The following is a 24,620-nucleotide window of genomic DNA, read 5'->3' on the forward strand; positions in this document are numbered from 1 at the left end:
CGGATTTGTTCTATTAGACCACTGGATTCCCCTAACATCCTCATTTTTCGTTATGTTTTCGCTGGTGGGATGGTGTGATTAAACAACCTAAATACCCCTAATATGCTTACTGACTTGTATGGATGCTAGGAAACTAGCAACTTATTATCCTCAGAGTAGTTAAGTATTATTGATATTAACTTATTATTTATGACTATTTATTATCATTATAATCTTCCGTTTTTAGCATACACCATTTTATCTCAATAAACAGAAAAACATATTAGTTGTTCCAGTGTACATAAACATAAGAACCTACAGAAACAACACTGAAACACATGCTGTAAGAACAATAATATTTATTATTGAATTAATTTAATAGAAAAAAGTTTAAAAAGTTACAAAAGAGAAATTGTAGAGAGAAGGGGGGAGGGAGGGAAATTACAACACAGTGATAATGCAAAATGACCCCCAGTGGTCACCCAAGGCCTGCAAAGAGAGTATAAGTACAATCTAGGTACAATCAATGCAAATAATGGTAGGTATACCTATGGAATAATGAAAGCCGAATCAGTCCATTCAATCTAAGGCTCATATAAAGCCGTGAATGTAAGTATCTGTAAAGAGAGTGTGGAGCATAAATAGTTAACCATATGAGATCATAGTCACCATGGTGAATATCTAGAGAGCTTAGTGCATACTCCTGATTGTGACAAACAGGCTTTTTTAGAAGGACAAATTCAGCTTGCATGAAACCATATATATATATATATATATATATATATATATATATATATGTAATGAAATTTGTATAATGATGCTCAAAAAGCCCTGGACTGAAGGAAAAAATTCTATGTGCTCCTATATGCTGTCACGGCCGGGCGGTCGGGTAGACCCAGGAGGTGGATCCACTGGACCGGACTCTAAGATGGTGGTAAGGAGTCCGGCAGCTGAAGCACTGAAGGGCGGCAGAACAGTCCGTGCAAGTGAGGGCAGCGGAGGAGTCCCTGGGACCACGGAGTCACAGATGGTGGTACTGGTGACGTAGCTCAGGTTCGGAAGCCGAGATGATAGTAGGCGGGGTCCGGAACCTCTGGAGCGGGATGACGGGTCACCGCAGGGATCCGAGATGGTACGGACTGTCAGTTGGCAGACGGACAGCGTGCGGGGTTCAGGACACGGCAGACTGGATGGCGCGGCAGGTACGGCTCTACAAAGAGAGATAGGTGAGTATAGGCACATAAACACCAGGAGACCTGACTCCTAGCTCAGGGAACACGAAGATCAGGCCCCGCCCCCTTGGACAATGACCCCCTATATACCCTGTACCTGTGCAACCTCATTTCCTGTTAATGGACGCTGGCCCTTTAAGAAAGGGTCAGTGACCGCGCGCGCGCCCTAATGCGCATGCGCGCCGCCCGAGTGCCAGAAGCCAGGGAAGGAGGCTGCGAGGAGGACGCAGGGGAGCCGGCCAGGTCCAGGGAAGCTGTCGGGCGCCGGGATCGGGGTCCAGGGACCCTGGGACGGACGGGATCCGGTGGCTGGAGAGCGGGGAGCGTGGCAGGTGAGCCGGGGAGCGGGGGTGAGGACCCGGGAAGCGTGACAGTACCCCCCCCCCCACGCCCCCCTCCCCGCAACCGGGACATGAAGGCACGGATAAGAGGAGTGCCCACGTTCTCCCTGGGCTCCCAAGACCTATCCTCAGGACCATACCCCTCCCAGTCCACCAGGAAGAACTGCCGACCTCGTACGGTCTTCATGGCCACGATATCCCTTACCGCATAGATGTCATCATCGGCAATAGGTGGAGGAGCCGGACTGGCAGCAGCGGAGAAAGGACCAAGGACAACCGGCTTGAGCAGGGAGACGTGGAATGAGTTGGGTATCCTCATCGTGGCCGGGAGCTGTAGCTTGTAGGATACCTCATTGATCTTGCGGAGGACCTTAAACGGCCCGATGTAGCGAGGACCCAGCTTGTAGGACGGTATCTTCAATCGGATGTACTGGGAAGCAAGCCAGACCAGGTCACCAGGAGAGAAACACGGAGGATCCAGACGTCTCTTGTCAGCGTGTTTCTTCATCCGCTGGGAAGCGCGCCCAAGGGACGCCTTGACAGAGTCCCAAATGGTAGCAAAGTCACGGACAGCAGTATCAGCAGCCGGGACATCCGATGAAGGGGATATAGGCAGCGGGACGGCGGGCTGAAGTCCGTAAACAACATGGAAGGGTGATTTGGAGGATGACTCACTGACGTGGTGGTTATGGGCGAATTCAGCCCAAGGCAGAAGCGAGGACCAGTCGTCGTGATGGGCGTTGACATAGTGACGTAGGTATGAGGTCAAGATTTGATTGACCCTCTCCACTTGGCCATTAGACTGAGGATGGTAAGCAGAGGAAAAGTCCAGAGTCACTCCCAGATGTTTGCATAGAGCCCTCCAGAAGCGGGAGGTGAACTGGGTTCCTCTGTCGGACACGATGTGGGATGGAAAGCCATGCAAGCGAAAGATGTGATGTATATAGGCTTCCGCGAGTTCCTGAGCTGAGGGCAGTCCGGCCATAGGAACGAAGTGGGCCATTTTGGAGAATCGATCAACCACGACCCATATGACTGTGTGCCCGGAGGATAATGGCAAGTCCGTAATAAAGTCCATAGCTATGTGTTGCCACGGGACTGAGGGTATCGGCAGAGGCAGAAGACGGCCATGGGGCAAGTGGTTGGGCGTCTTGTTCCTGGCACAGGAGGAGCAGGCAGAGACAAAAGCAGCGACGTCCGTGCGAAGGGATGGCCACCAGTAATGGCGTACAATCGCACCCCATGTTCTCTTCTGGCCTGCATGGCCGGCTGTTTTTGATGCATGACCCCAGTGTAACACTTTTTGCCTGTCGGTCTCAGAGACATAGGTCTTCCCGGGCGGTATCTGGGCTAGAGTGACAGGGGCCACCGGAACGATGTTGCTAGGACAGATGATGGGTTGGGTAGTCGCTTCCTCCTGCTCCATGGGCATGAAAGACCTGGACAAGGCATCAGCGCGTACATTCTTGTCCGCGGGTCGGAAGTGAAGCTGAAAGTCAAACCTGGCAAAGAATAAAGACCACCTGGCTTGCCGTGGGTTCAGTCGCTGAGCGGACCGCAGGTATTCCAAGTTCTTGTGGTCAGTGTAAATTATCACGGGATACACTGCACCTTCCAGGAGGTAGCGCCATTCCTCCAGTGCCAGTTTGACTGCCAAGAGCTCTCGGTCCCCGATGGTGTAGTTGCGTTCAGACGCTGAGAAGCCCTTGGAGAAGAATCCGCAAGTCACCATCTTCCCGGAGGAGGATTTCTGCATGAGCACTGCTCCGGCTCCTGAGGAGGAGGCATCCACCTCCAAGGTGAACTGGCGGTTTAACTCCGGACGGTGGAGTACAGGAGAGGAAGCAAAAGCTCGCTTCAATGAGCCAAACGCGGCGTCGGCCGCAGGCGACCAGTCCTTTGGATTTGCCTCTTTCTTAGTCAAAGCGGAAAGTGGAGCAGTCAGAGCAGAGAAGTGAGGGATGAATTGGCGGTAGTAGTTGGCGAATCCCAGGAAGCGTTGGATTGCTTTCAGTCCAGAAGGGGGAGGCCAGTTGAGAATGGCGGAGACCTTCTTGGGATCCATCTGCAGTCCAGTCTCAGAGATGACGTACCCCAAAAAGGGGAGTGTAGACTGCTCAAAGACACACTTCTCATACTTTGCGTACAGGCGATTCTCTCTCAATCTTCGTAGAACCAGCTGTACGTGCTCTCTGTGGGTTGAGAGGTCCGGAGAGAAGACAAGGATGTCATCTAGATATACTACCACACAGGTGTAGAGGAGGTCTCGGAACACGTCGTTCACCAGTTCTTGGAAGACGGCAGGAGCATTACACAGGCCGAAGGGCATCACGCAGTACTCATAATGTCCATCGCGCGTATTGAACGCGGTCTTCCATTCGTCACCAGAGCGGATGCGCACCAGATTGTAAGCACCCCGAAGGTCCAGCTTGGTGAACACACGAGCCCCCCTAAGTCGGTCAAACAATTCGGGGATGAGCGGCAGAGGGTACTTGTTTTTGACTGTGATCTGATTCAGACCCCGGTAGTCGATGCAGGGGCGTAAATCGCCCTCTTTTTTCTTGACAAAGAAGAAACCTGCTCCAGCAGGAGAGGAGGACCTCCGAATGAATCCCCTTGCCAGGTTCTCTGAGATGTAAGCAGACATAGCCCTTGTTTCGGCTGGAGATAAAGGATATATCCGTCCTCGTGGTGGCGTTGTTCCAGGGAGCAGGTCGATGGCACAATCGTATGGACGATGTGGCGGCAGTACCTCGGATTCCTTTTTATCAAAGACATCCGCAAAGGTCCAATAGGCCGAGGGCAGCCCCGGTAGGTTCTCAGGAACCAGAGGTTGTCGGATGGGTTGTGTGGATTTTAGACATCTCTCATGACACGAAGAACCCCAGCGGGTGATGTCGCCTGTACCCCAGCTGACTGATGGTTCGTGGGCCCGTAACCATGGAAGACCCAGCAGGATCTGATGGGACATGTGAGGGAGGACGTAGAAGGCGATGGTCTCGGTGTGAAGAGCACCGATCCGCAGTTCAACCGGCCTGGTGGTCCAGGAGATGGTGTCAGAAAGGGGTCTCCCATCTACAGAGGCAATCACCAGGGGCTTGTTGAGTGGAATAACAGGCACTTGGTATTTGTCCACGGTGGCTTGCTGGATGAAATTGCCTGCTGCCCCGGAATCGAGGTAGGCCTCAGCCGTGAACCGCGTCTCTCCCGTTGTCACTTGCACGGTCCATGTGACCGGATCAGAGAGAGTCCCAGCACCTAGGGTGGCCTCTCCTACCAACCCTAGGCTTTGGAGTTTCCCGGCCTTTCCGGACAGGAACGGAGGAGGTGTGTGTCCTCACCACAGTAAAAGCAGAGGCCCTTAGCGAGCCGCTCTGCTCGTCGTTGTTCGGACTGCCGTATCCGGTCAATCTGCATGGGCTCGTGGACGGGAATCCCAGCGGTAGAAGACTGAGGTACGGAGGTCTTCTGTGGAGGAGAGGGATGCCGGACTGGACGTCTCTCCCGAGACAGCTCTTTGGAGCGCTCCTGAAAACGGATGTCTACTCGAGTTGCTAGGGCAATCAGGGCATCTAGGGTGGAGGGCACGTCACGGCCCGCCAACTCGTCTTTGATGCGGCTTGAGAGACCCTCCCAGAAGGCGGCTGTTAGGGCCTCATTATTCCAGCTGAGTTCTGAAGCCAACATGCGGAAACGAATGGCGTATTGGCCCACCGTCAGTGTTCCTTGACGCAAGCGGAGAAGGGATGAAGCAGACGCAGAGGCGCGTCCCGGCTCGTCAAAAGTGCTGCGAAAGGCCTGCAGGAACTCTTGAAGATCCTTGGTCATAGGGTCCTCCTTTTCCCACAAGGGGTTCATCCACGCCAGCGCCTCGCCCTCCAGGTGAGACATTATAAAGGCGACCTTGGCTTGGTCAGAGGCGAACAGATGTGGCAGTTGCGTGAAATGAAGGGAACACTGGTTAATGAAGCCCCTGCAGGTCTTGGGATCTCCAGCATAACGAGGTGGTGAAGCCAACCGGAGTTGGGAAGCACCCGACGAGGCTGCCACTGGTGCGGGAGCCGTGGATTGTCCATTGGAGGACCTGGGTGCCGCAGGCGTCATGGAAGCTTGTAACGTGTACAGGCGGGTGTCCACGGAGGTCATAAATTGCAGCATGCGGGTCTGGACTTCACGCTGGCGTTGGAGTTCCTCTTGCAGGGCCAATAGTGCTGCAGCGGGATCCATGGCCTGATCTTACTGTCACGGCCGGGCGGTCGGGTAGACCCAGGAGGTGGATCCACTGGACCGGACTCTAAGATGGTGGTAAGGAGTCCGGCAGCTGAAGCACTGAAGGGCGGCAGAACAGTCCGTGCAAGTGAGGGCAGCGGAGGAGTCCCTGGGACCACGGAGTCACAGATGGTGGTACTGGTGACGTAGCTCAGGTTCGGAAGCCGAGATGATAGTAGGCGGGGTCCGGAACCTCTGGAGCGGGATGACGGGTCACCGCAGGGATCCGAGATGGTACGGACTGTCAGTTGGCAGACGGACAGCGTGCGGGGTTCAGGACACGGCAGACTGGATGGCGCGGCAGGTACGGCTCTACAAAGAGAGATAGGTGAGTATAGGCACATAAACACCAGGAGACCTGACTCCTAGCTCAGGGAACACGAAGATCAGGCCCCGCCCCCTTGGACAATGACCCCCTATATACCCTGTACCTGTGCAACCTCATTTCCTGTTAATGGACGCTGGCCCTTTAAGAAAGGGTCAGTGACCGCGCGCGCGCCCTAATGCGCATGCGCGCCGCCCGAGTGCCAGAAGCCAGGGAAGGAGGCTGCGAGGAGGACGCAGGGGAGCCGGCCAGGTCCAGGGAAGCTGTCGGGCGCCGGGATCGGGGTCCAGGGACCCTGGGACGGACGGGATCCGGTGGCTGGAGAGCGGGGAGCGTGGCAGGTGAGCCGGGGAGCGGGGGTGAGGACCCGGGAAGCGTGACATATGCAGACTGGACCGGCAGGTAAGGTCATATCAAAAAATCTTTTTTTATTTTTTAAAAATGTATGAAACACAGTGTGCACCCACTGTCAGATGGAGCAAAGACAGAGCGCATCACACATAGATAGGTTAGTGCCTAAAAGACAGTACTTAATTATATAAATGCTGAATCATACCAACAAAGATATGAGCCGTACATGAAAATACATATGTACATAGTAGACACTGCATATATGCTCCATCCGACTAGAGGACACACATTAACCTGCAATGGTATTATCATATAACATAGTTGCTGACCAAAGCGATGTATATATATATATGGATTCTAAGAATCCATCAGTCCAGGGAGTAAAGCATCATTCATTAGTAACAGAATAGAAGTATGCTCAACATAAATATTCGTCCAGAAAAGAGATGTATATTATGTAGAAACAGAAATATATATTGCCAAGTTGGTATGCATGAAGGTGAAATGCCCAATATAATAAGTGCACTCAATGCTGCAATAAAGGACTATGACTCCAGGTTATAAGTATGTCCCTGAAGCCAGAAGAAGGCAGATAACCTAATAGGAGTATCAAGCCTGAAAACTACCATTGCACACATGTAAATGTATACAGTAACAATCAGGGGTTTACTTACAAGCAGGAGACCACTGGGAGGCTTCCCAACGCGCGTTTCGCCGTCTTTATCAAGGGAAACACCATTTTATGTCAATATCTATTTTATTCATTTTATTAATTGTTTTTATGTTTTTTTTATAATTCATACTCTCAAAGGATATAATTTGAGATATATCTATAGTAGAAAGTTTTTTTAATTAATTTCCTTATATTAATATTTTATTTGGGTCACAGCCACGCGGTTTTAATCTTTACATAATCTGTTCTAGGTCTAATACTTATACTTTTTCTTATTGACACATTGTGCACTACACTTAGCTCTATACAATAACTTCCTTTGAGAGATATCTCCCCGACATGCGCACTGGAATTCTTTCCCACGGTTTCGAACTCTATTCACCCTTACGACACAATCTATTCTTTTACTAGCTCCATATCTTCCATTTAGCATGCGCCTTGGGTTTTTTCCCACGCCTCTGACCGGGTATAACCTTATAACTACACCTGGTCCTTTAATGGTTATCATTATGAAACACGGCTATATAGCGGTGGATAAAGCATACTGTCATTATAACATCATCACTGTTTTCTTGTAGAACGATCGAAACTAACCTGGTCACATGGTAAAATATATATACATGCACTTAGGTCATTCCTTAGACTGACACGTACGGAGGTTATAGCGCTACGTGTTTATACAAGCTCCTTTCACCCTGCTCAGATTCCATTCACGTCATCTTTTTGGTTCTCTGACCATGACACAATTTTATGGATACGAGGTGAGGAGGTTTTTTTTCCTTTTCCCGTTCCATGTGCTCTTTACGGTATGGATGATTATTCCTTTAGACATCCTTTTTCCTACTCATTATCATTTCACGTTTTTTCACTTGGATCACATTTTGGACATCTTCTTGATTTTGACATATCCCGACAACCATTTCTAGGGTGGCATCTGCTGCATTTACGATACTTACCCGGCAACTCTGATCATTTGACACTATACTTAAAGGTGTTCTAGGCAAGGTTGGGATTGCCTAGATATACATATGTATAAGGTTTTTTTTCACTAACTTTGTCTATATATAAAAAAGAAGTAATCTCACACATTTTCTGCACAATCATTTTTTATTTTATTTCTTATCTTGATTCATATAATTTAGTCGTCAGGACAGATCTTAGCAACTGTAAAATGTTTTATTATAAGAATTGGTGAATGTAACATACTACGTCAATTTGTTTTTTTCAATGTATGGATTCCCGCCGATTTTTTTAAAAAAGGGGTGGATCATGACGTCATCAGTGAGGTATATATTGCTGTAAGGAATCCTTTTACAGCAGATTTGTTGTTCTTGCCAGTCTGTCCTGATGAAGGGAGCTGTGCCTCCCGAAACGCGTTGACCTGACCTGTGTATTGAATAAAAGCAACATTAATCCACAATCTTCAGGATCGGCTGAGTCATTGGCGCAGCTTGGACACCCCATTCTACTACTCTCTGTTATCTGCCAATTTTTGGGACCGCTGCCGTGGCTTGGATTTACCTATATGATGTTATAGGAGTTGTGACTGTCACAACCCCTATAGGTGAGTAATACCACCCCTCCCTACCCCCCCCTTGCTACTGGGGTAAGACCCTATTGCGCTTCTTTTTCCACAGTTTATCTCCTAATAATAAGAAATGAAAGGTATTGAACACATAAAGAAGAAGAGGTGCAAACAGTCATGGAAAGTCATGACACCAGCTGAAATCTATCACTATATAGAAAACAATTCTTGCCATTTATTGACAAATAACATCAGCTGGTTCATCTGATCGCCTATAAAAGGGTGTCTTATTACTGAGGTACCAAACCAGAAACATCTCATGATGGGTAAAACTAGTGAGCTTCCTCACGATCTTCGCAACCTTATTATTGCGAAACATACTGATGGTATTGGTTCTAAATTTCTAAACTACTGAAGGTTTCAGGGAGCACTTTTGGGGTAATAATCTGGAAGTGGAAAGAATATAATTTCACCATAAACTGGCCACGACCAGGTGCTTCAAGCAAGATTTCATCCAGAAGAGTGAAAATAAGTATCAGAAGAGTTGTCCAAGAGCCACCTGTGGAGAGCGAGAGAAAGACCTGCAATCAGCAGGTACAATTGTTTCAAAGAAAACAATAACTAATGCTCTCAACCTCCATGACCAGTATGTATGCTGACATGCAATACTCCATTGCAGAACAAAAAGCATGTTCAAGCATGTTTAAAGTTTGCTTAACAACACTTAAACAAGCCTGTGAAATGCTGGGAGCATATATCAGATGATACCAAAATGGAACTCTTTGGATGCCATAATACACAGCATTTTTGGAGGCCAAAAGGCATAGCCCATCACCCCAAAATACCATGCCAAAAATGACATTTAGAGTTGGGAAAATCATGGTGTGGAACTGTTATTCAGCAAACAGTACTTGCAAACTTCATATATGAAGAAAGGATAAATGGGCAAATGTACATTCTTGATAAAAATCTGCTGCCATCTTCCAGGATGATGAAGATGAAACAATGGTGGGCATTTCAGCCAGATGATGATCTGAAAACACAGGCAAGGAAACTTTCTATTGGTTTCAGGGAAAGAAAATAAAGCTGCTAGAATGGCAGAGCTGATCACCCAACATTAATCCAATAGAAAATTTATGGAAGGCACTAAAAGTTCACAGTTCATAGAAGGAGCCCATGGGACCTTCAGGATTTGAAGAGTGTTTGTGAGGAAGAATGGGCCAAAATCACACCTAAGTAATGCATGCCACTAGTTTCTCCATACAGGAGGTGTCTGGAAGCTGTCATCACCAACTAAGACTTTTGCACAAAGTATTCATTAAATTTAGTAATCCTGTTCAATACTTTTTCACTGTGTCGTTTTTTTAATTATTACGCATCACTAAATTTATGAACATCTCTGGTTAGATTTAATTACTTGTGTCGTCTGGATGGGTTGTTACCGACATCTGGTGAGAAATTCATGTCAATAGCACCTGTGAGCTTACTGTCTGCCTCATGGGATTTTTGCCTTCCTCTGGATCAACATGTTAGGTTATAGGTTGAATTCAATGTGCTTAAAGGGGTGGTTAACCCATATATTTTTATTTTCTAGATGGATATTATGTTAAGAAACAATGTTTCTCTCAAATACCTTATGTTGGCAATAGTGCCTATGAGAGACGCAATTGCGGACCACTGTTCCCCATCGCCTGACTCCTGGGCTCCGTGACCTCGGTAATCTGGTGATGTCACGTCAAGTTCCAGTTAACTTGACATCACCATGGGAGGTGTTTCAGAGCCCAGTGTGTCTCCTGCTTGTAGCGCTTTGCTGTGAGGGAGGAGGGAGCTGACGGGCTGTCACACTGGGCTGTCACGAGCGGTGAAACACTGCCCACAGCTCAGTGAGTCAGGAAGACTGCGGCCTGCCGCGGTGATGTCAAGTTAGCAGGAACTTAACATCACTGGATCACCGAGATCACGGAGCCCGGGGGTCAGGCGATGGGGAACAGCGGGCCGCAATAGCGCCTCTCACAGCCACTATTGCCAACATAAGGTATTTGAGAGAAACATTGTTTCTCAACATAACATTGATCTAGAAAATAAAAAATATGGGTGAACCACCCTTTTAAGCCCACCTTCAACCTTAAAACTATGAAACTATACTCTCCTGCATGCAGGCACCTGGGAGGCAGGGAAGAAGTGTGTTCATGAAGAATGAGGAATAGACAGACGTTTTAAGGCATCAGTTGTTTGCACTTGAAGATGGTCAGAAGTGTATTAAAGAGTCCGTCCATGATTATGTTGATGATTCCTCAGAGGTTTCAGTGTATACTGTAACTGTGGAGCACATAAAACAGTAATAAGACAACACTGTAATAAATTAGTGCATCAATTAACAAATAACATGAAAAACTCCAGACTTAATAGATTAAAACAGAAATATGAAAAATAGGCTTGATTAATTTCTTTGAAAGATCGTAAGATAGCTAAGAACTTCTCTTCAAAAGCAATCGCAGACCCGTTTGTAATTATATGATCAAGGATTATACAAGTTAAGGTAAAATAAAAAACTAAAGTCATTAATCCCACAGAGAAAAAGAGAAATATTTTGATCCTTGAATTTTTTTTTTTTATCACTCTGGAGGAAGGTAAGAAAAAGGTATACATGTCACATGGTGTCTGGCTCAAAACTCTGAGTGTCAGTACTACTTCTGGGAGTCACGCTCTACACGATGCTGCTTTGGAGTTGCACAGATAGGCTTGAGCGACGACCAGCTATGCTCTTGGTAGTGATCGTGCTTTCAGGAGTTAATTTATGCTAGCCTGTGGATTACTACTTGAGTCACATGTTGCAGGAGACCTATCACAGTCCGCCCTTTTTAAGATGGTGGAGCCAGGTCTTCCATGTTGATGTGGAGAAAGAAGATTTTTCAGCTCACCTGCTGTCTGAGTGTTGAAGTCCACATGCACGGCATCCACCGGGAGGTCCCAACCGGTAATCGAGGGTAAGGAGTAATGGAAAAAAGGGATCCGGCACGATTATATTATAAAAACATCAAGTCCTATATAGATATTTAGTTGAAATAAAATCTAATTGGTTATTTGCTATGGGAAACAAACTTGTTTTTCTTTTTAGATACTTTCAAAAATCTGTCCCATCATTTTTGCTATTTGAGAGAGCAGTAGTGTAAAAGATGCAGTATATCACAAAAGTGAGTACACCTCTCTTTTTGTAAATATTTTACTATATCTTTTCATGGGACAATGCTGAAGATCTGACACTTTGATACAATGTAAAGTAGATCTCAGCAGGTAAATATCATTTAATTCCTATATAGATATTTAGTTGAACTAAAATCTAATTGGTTATTTCCATGGAGTAACCTATTTCAGTAGTCTTGTGTCACAGAGAAAATGCTTATGATTAAGGACTCTCTTGTTTTTACCGCAGTCCGAAACGCGTTAAGTCTCTTGTGAGGTACACCGCTTGGTGTCCACAGGTACTTTTTTAACCATGGAAATAAAGATTTTTGATGTTTTTATAATATAATCGTGCCAGATCCCTTTTTTCCATTACTCCTTACCTTCCATGTTGATGACAGCTTTTATGATCCCATCCTTGTGCTTTGATTTCCAGTTGCTGGTGAACTTATCTGTGCTGTTTGGTGTGTTGTGGAAATACTCTTGTCTGATTATTTCCTCCCTTTTGTTTAGTTTCCTCCTGATCAAGTGTTGTCTATACCTCTGTGAGTGATTGCTGTGAGTTTGAGTTTTGGTTTTCCCCCATCTGTTTATTTGTGTGGGATTAATCTCTCCTCCCCCACTCTTCTCCTGGGTGGATGGAGGAGGCCACTAGACCAGGATTGTTCAGGAGCTAGGGCAAGAAAGGCGGCCCAAACATCATCACCTTCAGACATACCTTTGGGATCAGGGTCAGCCAGGGTTCAACTAACCTGAGGGCCAGTTAGGCTCCCCCTGTTCCTAGGGATCTCATCACACCCCGCGACAATACAGTAATATCCATCTCTTTTAAACGGAATCTGTCACCTTGAGAAACACTATTTACCAGTAGATATGAGGTTAATCAGCAGGTAAATATCATTTAAGTCCTATATAGATATTTACTTGAAATAAAATCTAATTGGTTATTTGCTATGGGAAACAAACTTGTTTTTCTTTTTAGATACTTTCAAAAATCTGTCCCATCATTTTTGCTATTTGAGAGAGCAGTAGTGTAAAAGATACAGTATATCACAAAAGTGAGTACACCTCTCTTTTTGTAAATATTTTACTATATCTTTTCATGGGACAACGCTGAAGATCTGACACTTTGATACAATGTAAAGTAGATCTCTGACATCCCCTAGCTCCGTGATGTCATCATGGAGGATGGAAGAGGATACAGTGGTTCCTGTGAAGCTCTAATGAACTCCATGCCCAATAGAGTTAAAGGGAACCAAACATCAGCATTTTCCTATATAAGGTGCAGCCAGGGCAGTACTGGCACTATCAGGCACATTGTGTACATACCATTAGTGGGCAGCTCGGGTGTTTAGGCTGTGAAATTCAACTTTATAAAGTTTGAAAATTCATGCACTTTTTGATTGATGTGTGCACCTCGCTGCTAATGTCCGGGCGGGGTATGCACGTGTATCCCTGCCCCTCCGCCGCCTGTTCCTCCCTCTCACTGGCCGTATGTCAATTTCCAATCTTCAGTTACACGGTGACGGAGTTGGCGCCTGCGCATAGCGCTCATCTCCGGCGCCGTGTTTCTGAAGCCCACAGTATTATGGTGCATGAGAGGGTGGTGCATGAGGGCAGCGCATGCGCCCCCGCTTCTTCAGATCTGTTGTGACCGCAGAAGCATGTGCGGTCACAACAGGACTGGAGAACAGCTGATCTAAAGCCTGCTTTACACGTTGCAATTTCGCATACGATTTCGTATGCGATTTGCAACGCCCCCATCTTATGTGCGGCACGTTCAATTTGTTGAACATGCCGCACATACGAGTAACCCCCGTCACACGTACTTACCCGTCCATACGACCTCGCTGTGGGCGGCGAACGTCCACTTCTGGAGTGGGAGGGACTTTCGGCGTCACAGCGACGTCACACAGCAGCCGGCCAATAGAAGCGGAGGGGCGGAGCTGAGAGGGACGTAAACATCCCGCCCACCTCCTTCCTTCCGCATTGTGGGCCGGGAGCCTCAGGACGTAGGTAAGATCTGTTCATCGTTCCCGGGGTGTCACACACTGCGATGTGTGCTGCCCCGGGTACGATGAACAATCTAACGTGCAATTCTAGAGACAGGTACGATGTGTATGCGATGAACGTTTTAACGTTCAATCACAATCGCACGTACCTATCACACACTGCAATGTACTTACAATGCTGGATGTGCGTCACTTACGACGTGACCCCGCCGACACATTGTAAGATACATTGCAGCGTGTAAAGTGGGCTTTACCGATTAGCTGCAGCAGACGTTATCGTAGGAGACGTCTACTGCAGCTAATCAGGGTAAGATCAGCTGTTCTCAAGTCCTGTTATGATAATGTTCGCTACGACAGCTTTCACAAGATATCGCATGTGCGACAGGGGCAGGTACTATCGCGCTCGGCATCGCTATCATCAGCTAGCGATGTCGCAGCGTGCAAAGTACCCCTAAGACTGCTGTATACATTATATAGGATGCACTGAGACTGCTGTATACATCACATAGGTGACACTGAGACTGCTGTATACATCACATAGGATACACTAAGATTCTCCTTAATATGTCACATAGGAGACACTGTGCCTGAAGTATGTACATCATGTAGGAGACACCAAGGCTGGTGTATATACATCACATAGGAGACACCGAGGCTGCACTATAAATCATCAAGGATACACGAAGACTCTGCTGTATACATGAAATATGAGACTCTGCTGTATACATCCTATTGGAGTCCATTTGAACTTTAGTATTATAAAGGCTTAAGAACCCTCTTTGCTAGCACCTTATTTTTCTAATTTCTGTGTGCTCACCATCTTTTTACTACTAAGACTACATCCTATAGGAGACACTGAGACTTTGCTGTATACATCACATAGAAAAGTCTACTGTATACATCACATAGGGTACACTGAGACTGCTGTATATACATCACAGGATGTAATGAGACTCTGCTGTTTAAATCACATAGGAGACACAGAGAAATCAGCTGTATACATCAGGGGATCACTGTTCTTCTGATCCATAACTGGCTGTCATTACATAAAAACAACTCCCTGCAGAGGCATCATGGAAAATCTAACTAGAATTAGTGGAACCATATCAGTGGAGAAAAAGGAATCCAAATGACAGAAATCACATAAATGGCATAAAACGGTTAACTACAAGGCATATACTGAAATGCTTCTAAAATATTCTTGAATATTGGCCTATGCTGCATTGTAAAGACAAGAAAAAAATACTGGTGTGTTGCTGTCGCGGGCGGAGGAGGGGACGCCGCGCTCTCCCACTGCTCGGGTCCGGCTGCCGTGGCTGCTGCGGCCTGCTGCTGCTCGGTGGCTCGAGCGATGGGCTGGATCCCGGGGACTCGAGCGGCGCTCCTCGCCCGTGAGTGAAAGGGGATTGGGTTTTGGGATAGTTTATTGTCCGTGACGCCACCCACGGTTGTGGTGATTAAGTGGACACCACCGCTGCTCTTTCTGGGGAGCCCGGGAGTGATGGTACGGAGCAGCCAGTTGTTGATTTGCCCCTCCGTGGGTAGGGGTTGTGGTGCTCCCGGGGCCCAGTGATGGGATTGGAATGGTGGACAGGCGGGTCTGGGGCCTGTGGAGGTGCAGGGGCGCAGGGGCAGCGCTGTGCCGCACGGCACAGAGGTACTCACTCAGCCAGTAAACACGACACAGTTCTCGGTAAACAAACGGCTGGTTGGACGGGTCCCTCGGACGGTTCACGGTGCTGATGTTCCCTGCAGTTAGCTGTGACGGTCTCTTCCCTGCACCTATGAAAGTCTCTTTGGTAGCGATGGGTCCCCACCGGTTACCCACTCCTCGGCTTCAAGCTGGGCCGAAGGAGCCCTACTTTGCCCGCAGGCGCTGGCCCTGGGAAACTGGTGCCCTGGCGGTGGCGGTGTCTCCCCTTCACGGTCGGGCTGTTGCCTTCAATCGGGACTTGGTTGTTAGGAGACAGACGTCCCCTTCACTGACGGATTTGGCAAATTATGGCGACTCCTAGCCTTGACGGGATCCGAAAGGCCCCTGCCCTGGTGCTGACTGTTCTTCGTATACTGCTCCGGTACCGCCGGGTCACCACCCGTCCACGGTCCTTCCAGCAACCTCCGAGCAGTCCCTCTGCAGACTATCACCGCCATCTGCTGACCTTGCTGTCACTGTCCGGGGCACACACCCGGACCAACTTCAGGCTTTACAAACTGTTTCTTTCACTTCCTTCTCTTGACTCCTTACTCCTTCACTTCCCTAGCTGGACTCTGTTCTGCCTGGTTTTCCCACCTCCAGGGCTGTGAACTCCTCGGTGGGCGGAGCCAGCCGCCTGGCCCACCCCCTGGTGTGGACATCAGCCCCTGGAGGAAGGCAACAAGGATTTTAGGTTAGTTTGGTGTACCTGCAGGGAATGTGGGGTGCATGTGATGTTGTGACCTGTGACCCCTGGCTTGCCCAGGGCGTCACATTGCATTAAGAGACACGTTTGAATAGAGCCATTATAGATCACAACATAGACTTTGGAGTGAAGCTGGGCGTGACGGATCTGACATGGAGAGCCACCTGCAGCTTTTAATTGTTTCTGACTATCCACCTGACACAGTAGAAGAAAACAAATAATTTCTACCCTTTATATAAAAGAGACAGAAAGTGAAAAATAACTATGCAGTAATTACAGACTTTATAACATGTGCAATAGGCACAAGCTGCGAAGTATAAATATTTCCCTGAGACTAGAAAATGCCATCCGTTTTCAGAGAATAATTACTTGCATCATATTTTTGACACTTCAAGTTAATGATTCATGAGATAATTATATTGCTTTGAATATAGATTTGATCACAGCCTCACTGAGCATAATTAGCATCTAACTTATTTGTGATACTTGCAACTGAAAACTTCTTAGCTTTGTAATACACACAGACCATACTGGAGACGCTCAAAACCTGAAAACTCTAGACTGCTGCCAACCTGAGTTACTCGCCATTCAAGTCACAGGAATTAGTCCATGAGGCTGAGATTTGGAGCGTTTAGGAGCTGACCACATACTGTTAGGCTCTGTTCACACTGCATCCCTTATAACTTGACATTAATAATAAGCTCCTTCTAGTGGAGTCTACAGTTAGATCTTTTATATTTTAACCCCATCCCGGCGAGTGATATACATGTACACTACATGTTAAGTTCCATTGTATAGATCGCCCTCAGGAGCTGAGCCCGCTCTGTATTTCTTTGTTTGGGATTCTATATAAACTGGTCACATGATGTAATAAAGCAGAAACTTTCAGAACAACACAGAGCGTGTGTGCTGCATTGATTTCCCAAGCGCTTGCACGTAAGACAGATCTTATTAATTTGGAGTTCTAATGGCATAGAAGAAGTGTATTTCGCTCACCGCTCCACAGACGGCAGATGCTAGCTGTGCTTTACAGACAGCTTCCGCCTCAAACACAAGTGGCCATAGCTAGCTTTCATTGGTTTTGTTAACCCCTTAAATGCTGCTGTCAATCTCTGATTACGATAGTTAAGACATGTGATACCACTGTCGTGCCATTTTGTACACCTATTTGCCCCTCCCACGGCGTGACTGCCATATTGGTGCTCTTGTGAAGCTGCCACAGGCTGGGCTTCATAGCAGACCATCATTTATACGTACTGTGTTAGCATAAAACTATCAGAGCTATAAGGTTCTTGTGAAGCATGTGTGGCCAAGGGACAACACACATACACAATTAGGTGTACTATGAAGTCAGATTTTTATACAGTTCCATAAACTATACAAATCAGCAATAGGCAAGTGAATCATTATTGTCTCCAATTATATTCTATCTAGGCAAAGATCCCACAAATGGGGTGAGGGCCACATAATCATTACAAGCCATTTTGGGCATGCTGCTATTGACCTACTTTCTTTTTATTCGATAACAAAATTAAAAAACAGGGCGAACATGAGAATGTACTTTGTGTGCGGAGTTAGTGCGCAATACTCTCTCATCCCACAGATAAACAGAGCAGCAGTAGCCCCACGGTCACCAGTGCTGTTTGTGCCCCAGCCTCAGCCTCCCAAGTTCTTTATGTGCCCCAGCCTCAACCTTGCCATTGCTGTATATGCCCCACTTTCAGCCTCTCCAGTTCTTTATGTGCTCCAGCCTAAACCTTCCCAATACTGTATTTGATTGTATTGGATTTGACTGTTGACGGCGACTCCAAGCCTAGTCGGGGTCCGATGGCCCTGCCTGTGTGTGCTGGCTTCACTTTGCTCCCCGGTCGGTACCGGTGGGCCACCGCCCAACCCCGGTCCTACGGTTCCGCATTGATTCACCACTCCTACAGACGGCCACCACCGTCTGCCAACCTTGTTGTCAGTGCCTGGGCCACAAACCCTGACACTCTCCACTTCACTCCTCACTTCAACCTCCTCAACTGAACTCCTAAACTCAACTGTCACTTTTCCCGCCTCCAGGCCTGTGAATTCCTTGGTGAGTGGGGCCAACCAGTTGGCTCCTCCCCACCTGGCGTGGACATCAGACCCTGGAGGGAGGCAACAAGGATTTTGTGTTTGGCTAATGTTACTGTCTAGTGGGGGTGGGGGTGTGTGTGTGTTACCTGTGACAACCTGGCTAGTCCAGGGCGCCACATTCCCCCTTAGTGAAATGCAGACCATCTGCGGGCTGCCCGTCCATCACCGGTTTTATTTTTTAAAGCTGTAAAAACATAAATTAACTTGTAAACATATAAAACATAAGCATTTTTGTCAGGTCACTTGAACGTTACACATAAAAACATTTTTAATAATGACGGACGGACGGATGTCTTCCGCTCTCCCACCCAAGCAACCTAGCCCTGATGCTGCCCCTAAGAAGTGGACAGCACCCCTTGACCCCAGTCCAGGTTCAGGCTGCCCGAGCGGGAACGGGTACGGTAACTCGCACCCGACTGTCACTTCAGGGACCCCACGTCCAGGGGGACCCCTGACCCCCGGAGGATGGCCACCGGTCCTGGTGGTGGCCGGGCCCCAGCCCGCTCTGCTGCGGGCCCTTCCTCCAATCTGCCTCACTAGAGGTGGCAACGGTATCCATCCCACAATACTATTTACAAGCTCACCAGTTCGTGGGTGGCCTGCCAGTTCTCGGCAATGTTCATGAGCAGTTTCTCATGTGGGTATGGGGGTATTAAATATCAAGGACTTCTCCAGTCCCAACGGGGACGGTTCTCTTCTCGGACGGTAATCAGATGATTTTTCGGTTTGATTTGTATTCATTCAAAGTGCTGAGGGTCCCAACGGGGACAACTGCTCTTTTCCTCATCTTTAAACAGCAATCCCGTGGCGCAGCTGCCGTTGCTGCCGCTCCCAGTGTGGAGCACCTTCTGCTTGCTCCGGTTCAGGCGGTGTGGGGGATGGGCCCAGACAGAGCCCCTCCGTGCCGGCTACGACCGGTACCTTCGATAATGAGGGACCCCGCTGTGACGTGGCCTGCTCTGCCTCCTGGCAGCTGCATCCCCGCCGTACCTCAGCCAAGGCCCGGGGTCTGGGAGCGGTTGACGGGACTTGCGGTGCTGGCCTCTGGTCGAGGATCGCCTTCGCTGTGGCCGGGCGGACTGCCGGGGCCGTTGTCATCTCCGTCGCAGTCGGGATGGAAGCCAGGACGGGTGCTAGGGCGGTGACAAAGGTAAGGCCCAGGGGTCGCAGGTCTGGGCCCTCTCCCTCAGATGCTGCGGGCTCCAGTTTTCGATGAATCTTCTGATCACTGCCACTCTCGTTGAAATTCCCAGGGCTCTCACCTTTGTCCAGGACATCTGGATCCTATAAGGCCACGTGAAAGGTCTCAAGAACTTGACATCCCAACATGTACTGTGACCTTAAAATCTGCATTCCCCAAGATTCAAGTGCATTTCGATTCCTCTCGAATTTACTCTCTCATCTCTAGTGGCAACCCTTCAGCATGTGACTGCAGATGTTATATTAATGACCATTTTGACATGTCTATATATAATATATTATTTGGTCAGCATTTTGTTTCTCTTGATTATTTTTCTTTCTGCTTTTAAGGCTTCCACTAAATTTAATCTGCAACTGGCAAAAAATTCCAAGATGAGGGAAGAGATTGACATACTGAGAATTGAACGGTCTCGTTTTGACCAACTGTATAAAAGACTTGAAAAGGTAAGCAGAAAAACTAAACAAGATAAAAGCCGGAGTGCTAGCAATTTCTGAAAAGCTGCCTTTCCTCCAGAAAATGGTAATTGACAATATTAGGATAATACAAAAGAAAACAGATTAGATCTGTGCAGTGCAACACTTATTTCTTGTTTTATTCTCAAGGAACTGCTTCAGACCCGAAAGGAAATTGGTACTGTGATTGATGAGTCATCTGCAGCTTACGACGCAAGGTACTGTACACAGCGACAAGAAGTTTTAATCTTTCTTATTTATTTTCCTAATATATTAGGAAGTACATTGTACTTTATTGAAGTCTAAATTACTACCATCACTTCTGCGTAAAAAGGGAGGAGTAGAGAGACAAGAATTCTCCGAAGCCAATATATCTCAACCCTACCAAAGGTGACCAAACAAATTAGTCTAAAGCCCGCTACACACGCTTCAATATATCTCACAATCCGTCGTTGGGGTCAAGTTGTAAGTGACGCACATCCGGCATCGTTTCTGAGGTATCTGCATGTGACAGCTACGTGCGATCAGGATTGAGCGCAAAACCGTTGATCGCAAACACATCGTATCATTCTCTAGAATTGAGCGTTTTGTTGCACGAACCTAGTGAATTGTAACGTGTGACATCCCTCATACGATTTTGGTGTCTGATGCTATGTGCGCAGGTGTGCGCTCTGCACCGCAGCTTATAAAAGGTCTGCTTCAGAGCGCAGCTGAAAAGCTGCGTTCTGAAGCGCCTCACACTGTCTGTCATTCACTAATCTCTGTCAGTCCGTCACTATCTCTGTCCCTCACTCTCTGTCCATGTCAGTCTATCCCCCTCTCTCATATACTCACCGATCCCCGATCCCCGGCGCTGCACTGCATTCACACTGCTCCGGCGGCTTTTACTGTTTTGAAAAAGCCGGCCGCCCATTAAACAATCTCGTATTCCCTGCTTTCCCCGCCCACCGGCGCCTATGATTGGTTACAGTGAGACACGCCCCCACGCTGAGTGACAGGTGTCACACTGCACCCAATCACAGCAGCCGGTGGGCGTGTCTATACTGTGTAGTGAAATAAATAATTAAATAATTAAAAAAAACGGCGTGCGGTTCCCCCCAATTTTAAAACCAGCCAGATAAAGCCATACGGCTGAAGGCTGGTATTCTCAGGATGGGGAGCTCCACGTTATGGGGAGCCCCCCAGCCTAGCAATATCAGCCAACAGCCGCCCAGAATTGCCGCATACATTATATGCGACAGTTCTGGGACTGTACCCGGCTCTTCCGGATTTGCCCTGGTGCGTTGGCAAATCGGGGTAATAAGGAGTTATTGGCAGCCCATAGCTGCCAATAAGTCCTAGATTAATCATGTCAGGCGTCTATGAGACACCCTCCATGATTAATTTGTAAATTACAGTAAATAAACACACACACCAGAAAAAATCCTTTATTAGAAATAAAAAACACAAACATATACCCTGGTTCACCACTTTAATCAGCCCCAAAAAGCCCTCCTTGTCCGGCGGAATCCAGGATGATGCAGCGTCGCTTCCAGCGCTGCTGCATGGAGGTGACCGGAGCTGCAGAATACACCGCCGCTCCGGTCACCTCCACGCAGGTAATGAAGACAGCCGCGCGATCAGCTGCTGTCACTGAGGTTACCCGCTGTCACTGGATCCAGCGGTGGCCGCGGGTAACCTCAGTGACAGCTCAGCTGATCGCGCTACTCACCTCAGTTGCTGCGTGGAGGTGATAGGAGCGGCGGTGAGTAGCGCGATCAGCTGAGCTGTCAGTGAGGTTACCCGCGGCCACCGCTGGATCCAGTGACAGCGGGTAACCTCAGTGACAGCAGCTGATCGCGCGGCTGTCTTCATTACCTGCGTGGAGGTGACCGGAGCGGCTGTGTCTGCTGCAGCTCCGGTCACCTCCATGCAGCAGCGCTGGAAGCGACGCTGGAGCATCCTGGATTACGCCGGACATGGAGGGCTTTTTGGGGCTGATTAAAGTGGTGAACCAGGGTATATGTTTGTGTTTTTTATTTCTAATAAAGGATTTTTTCGGGCGTGTGTGTTTATTTACTGTAATTTACAGATTAATCATGGAGGGTGTCTCATAGACGCCTGACATGATTAATCTAGGACTTATTGGCAGCTATGGGCTGCCAATAACTCCTTATTACCCCGATTTGCCAACGCACCAGGGCAAATCGGGAAGAGCCGGGTACAGTCCCAGAACTGTCGCATATAATGTATGCGGCAATTCTGGGCGGCTGTTGGCTGATATTGTTAGGCTGGGGGGCTCCCCATAACGTGGAGCTCCCCATCCTGAGAATACCAGCCTTCAGCCGTATGGCTTTATCTGGCTGGTTTTAAAATTGGGGGGAACCGCACGCCGTTTTTTTTTAATTATTTAATTATTTATTTCACTACACAGTATAGACACGCCCACCGGCTGCTGTGATTGGGTGCAGTGTGACACCTGTCACTCAGCGTGGGGGGCGTGTCTCACTGTAACCAATCACAGGCGCCGGTGGGCGTGGAAAGCAGGGAATACGAGATTGTTTAATGGGCGGCCGGCTTTTTCAAAACAGTAAAAGCCGCCGGAGCTGTGTGAACGCCGTGCAGCGCCGGGGATCGGGGATTGGTGAGTATGAGAGAGGGCTGCTAACTTCAGTCACTTAGGAGATTTGCGGTCACCGGTGAGTCCTTCACAGGTGACCGCTAATCAGGGCGCGACACAGACAGAGCCGCAGCATGACAATGAAGTCGGGTGAAGTTCACCCGAGTTCATTCTGACAGTGCGGCTCTGTCTGTGTCTGCTGTCAACTACCATTCACCGCTGCTACATGGCTGTCTGTGTCTGCTGTCATCTGCCATTCAGCTCTGCTACATGGCTGTCTGTGTCTGCTGTCAGCGGCCATGTAGCAGAGCTGAACGGCAGATGACATAGTAAAAACGCATCCCTACACAGTACACACGCTTGGCAAGTCAATAAATAAAAAAAAAAAAAAGGTGCCCAATGCATACGTCACAGAACACATGATCTAAAGGATCGCACATAAAATTGACCAATTTAACATAGACTACTAACGCAAGTGTGACAGCAAATGAACGACCAACGTGCAATCTCATAAGATCCCGTATGCAACCTGGGCGTGTCACATCGCAAATGCGATTGTACAACTAATTGCAACGTGTAAAGTGGACTTAAGGCATTGTTTCTCAACTCTAGTCGTCAAGACCCACCAACAGATCATGTTTTAAGGTTTTCCTCAATATTAGACAGGGAATAATTCAATCACCTGTGCAACATTAAGGAAATACTGACAATTTTATTGAGGAAAACATGACCTGTTGGTGGGTCTTGAGGACTGCAGTTGAGAACACTGGTCTAAGGGCTCGTGCAAACAACTGTATTTTCAGTCCAAGTATGATACAACAAAACTTGTGATTGCTGTTGGACCGATGTTATTCAACGAGGCAGTACACATGTTCGATTGTTTCCTTGGATCACGTGGTCTGAGAAAAATACATGCATGATTTGCTTCCATAAATAGGATTGCATTCGGCTAGTCAAGTATATGGGCCCGTGAAAAAAATTGGACCACACTCAAATGACATCCGAGTTCGGATTTTCACAAACTGAGAAATTGAGAAGATGGAGACATCTGTTTTTTCAATCTTCTCCACATCCGAGAAAAATAGATAAAACTTTGATCAAACTCCAAGTCTGATCAGAGTGTCATTAGCATAATTGGATGGTAATCTTGTGTCGCCCAGGGTTATGGGGTACTTGGTCCCGAGTAGTGTATGACTGGGGAAATGTCACTTGGTGGCCGTTGCCCGGTTCTGTGCCCTGGGTGCTTTTTTAAAAGGGGAACATTTACAGGGGAATTAAATGAAAGTTTATCATGTGACACCACTTGTGGGTTGTGGCTATGTGGATGGAGCCACCGCTGCACAGTTCTCACTACTGGGGCTGGTGTTAGTAGCAGCCTGGATGTTAGGCCCTCCGCAAGCAGAGCCAGGCCCCAGAAGATAGGTGATGTAGATAGGTGTTGAAAGAAGGTAGGCCACACAAGGAGTTGCAGTGTAAGGGTAAGTTCACACAGTGCGTTTTTCACGGCGTTTTTGCGTGTTTTTCGGGTGCGTTTTTGCTCAGAAAACTGCATGACTTTGCTTCCCCAGCAAAGTCTATGAGTTTTCATTTTTGCTGTCTACACACAGCATTTTTTTTTACCTGCGTTTTTGTGGTGCCCACAAAAACGCAGCATGTCAATTATTTTTGCATTTTTCACTGCATTTTCCACCCATTGAGTTCAATAAGATGTTCAAAAACGCAATGAAAACTGCAAATTGCAAATATAGCTGTGTTTTAGTGCGTTTTTATTACTAAAAACGCAGCTATAAACGCAAGGGGTGGGTAGTATAGTGATATGTACAGGAAGAGGATTCCTTCTGTCAGTAAATGCAGAAGCGTGAATCCTCCCGATACCGTCACCGCTGCTTCCATTTCCCACCCGGTGCCATGTCAGCTCCCGTGCAGGAGGTAGAAGCGGCTGCTAAATCAAAAGTGAA

General features: G+C 47.7%; 1 protein-coding gene across 2 annotated transcripts in view; it reads left to right on the top strand.

Moving 5' to 3' along the window:
• ODAD1 (outer dynein arm docking complex subunit 1) overlaps positions 1-24,620 on the top strand; it is a 288,275-nt gene that overhangs the window by 129,068 nt on the left and 134,587 nt on the right. For both annotated transcript variants that reach the window (XM_075327544.1, XM_075327543.1), the window contains exons 6-7: positions 19,941-20,054; positions 20,214-20,281. In XM_075327544.1, coding sequence (XP_075183659.1) covers positions 19,941-20,054; positions 20,214-20,281 — 182 coding nt within the window. The remainder of the gene's footprint in view (positions 1-19,940; positions 20,055-20,213; positions 20,282-24,620) is intronic.

This window comes from Anomaloglossus baeobatrachus, chromosome 11 (genome assembly GCF_048569485.1).
Source record: "Anomaloglossus baeobatrachus isolate aAnoBae1 chromosome 11, aAnoBae1.hap1, whole genome shotgun sequence".
Lineage (NCBI taxonomy): Eukaryota > Metazoa > Chordata > Amphibia > Anura > Aromobatidae > Anomaloglossus > Anomaloglossus baeobatrachus.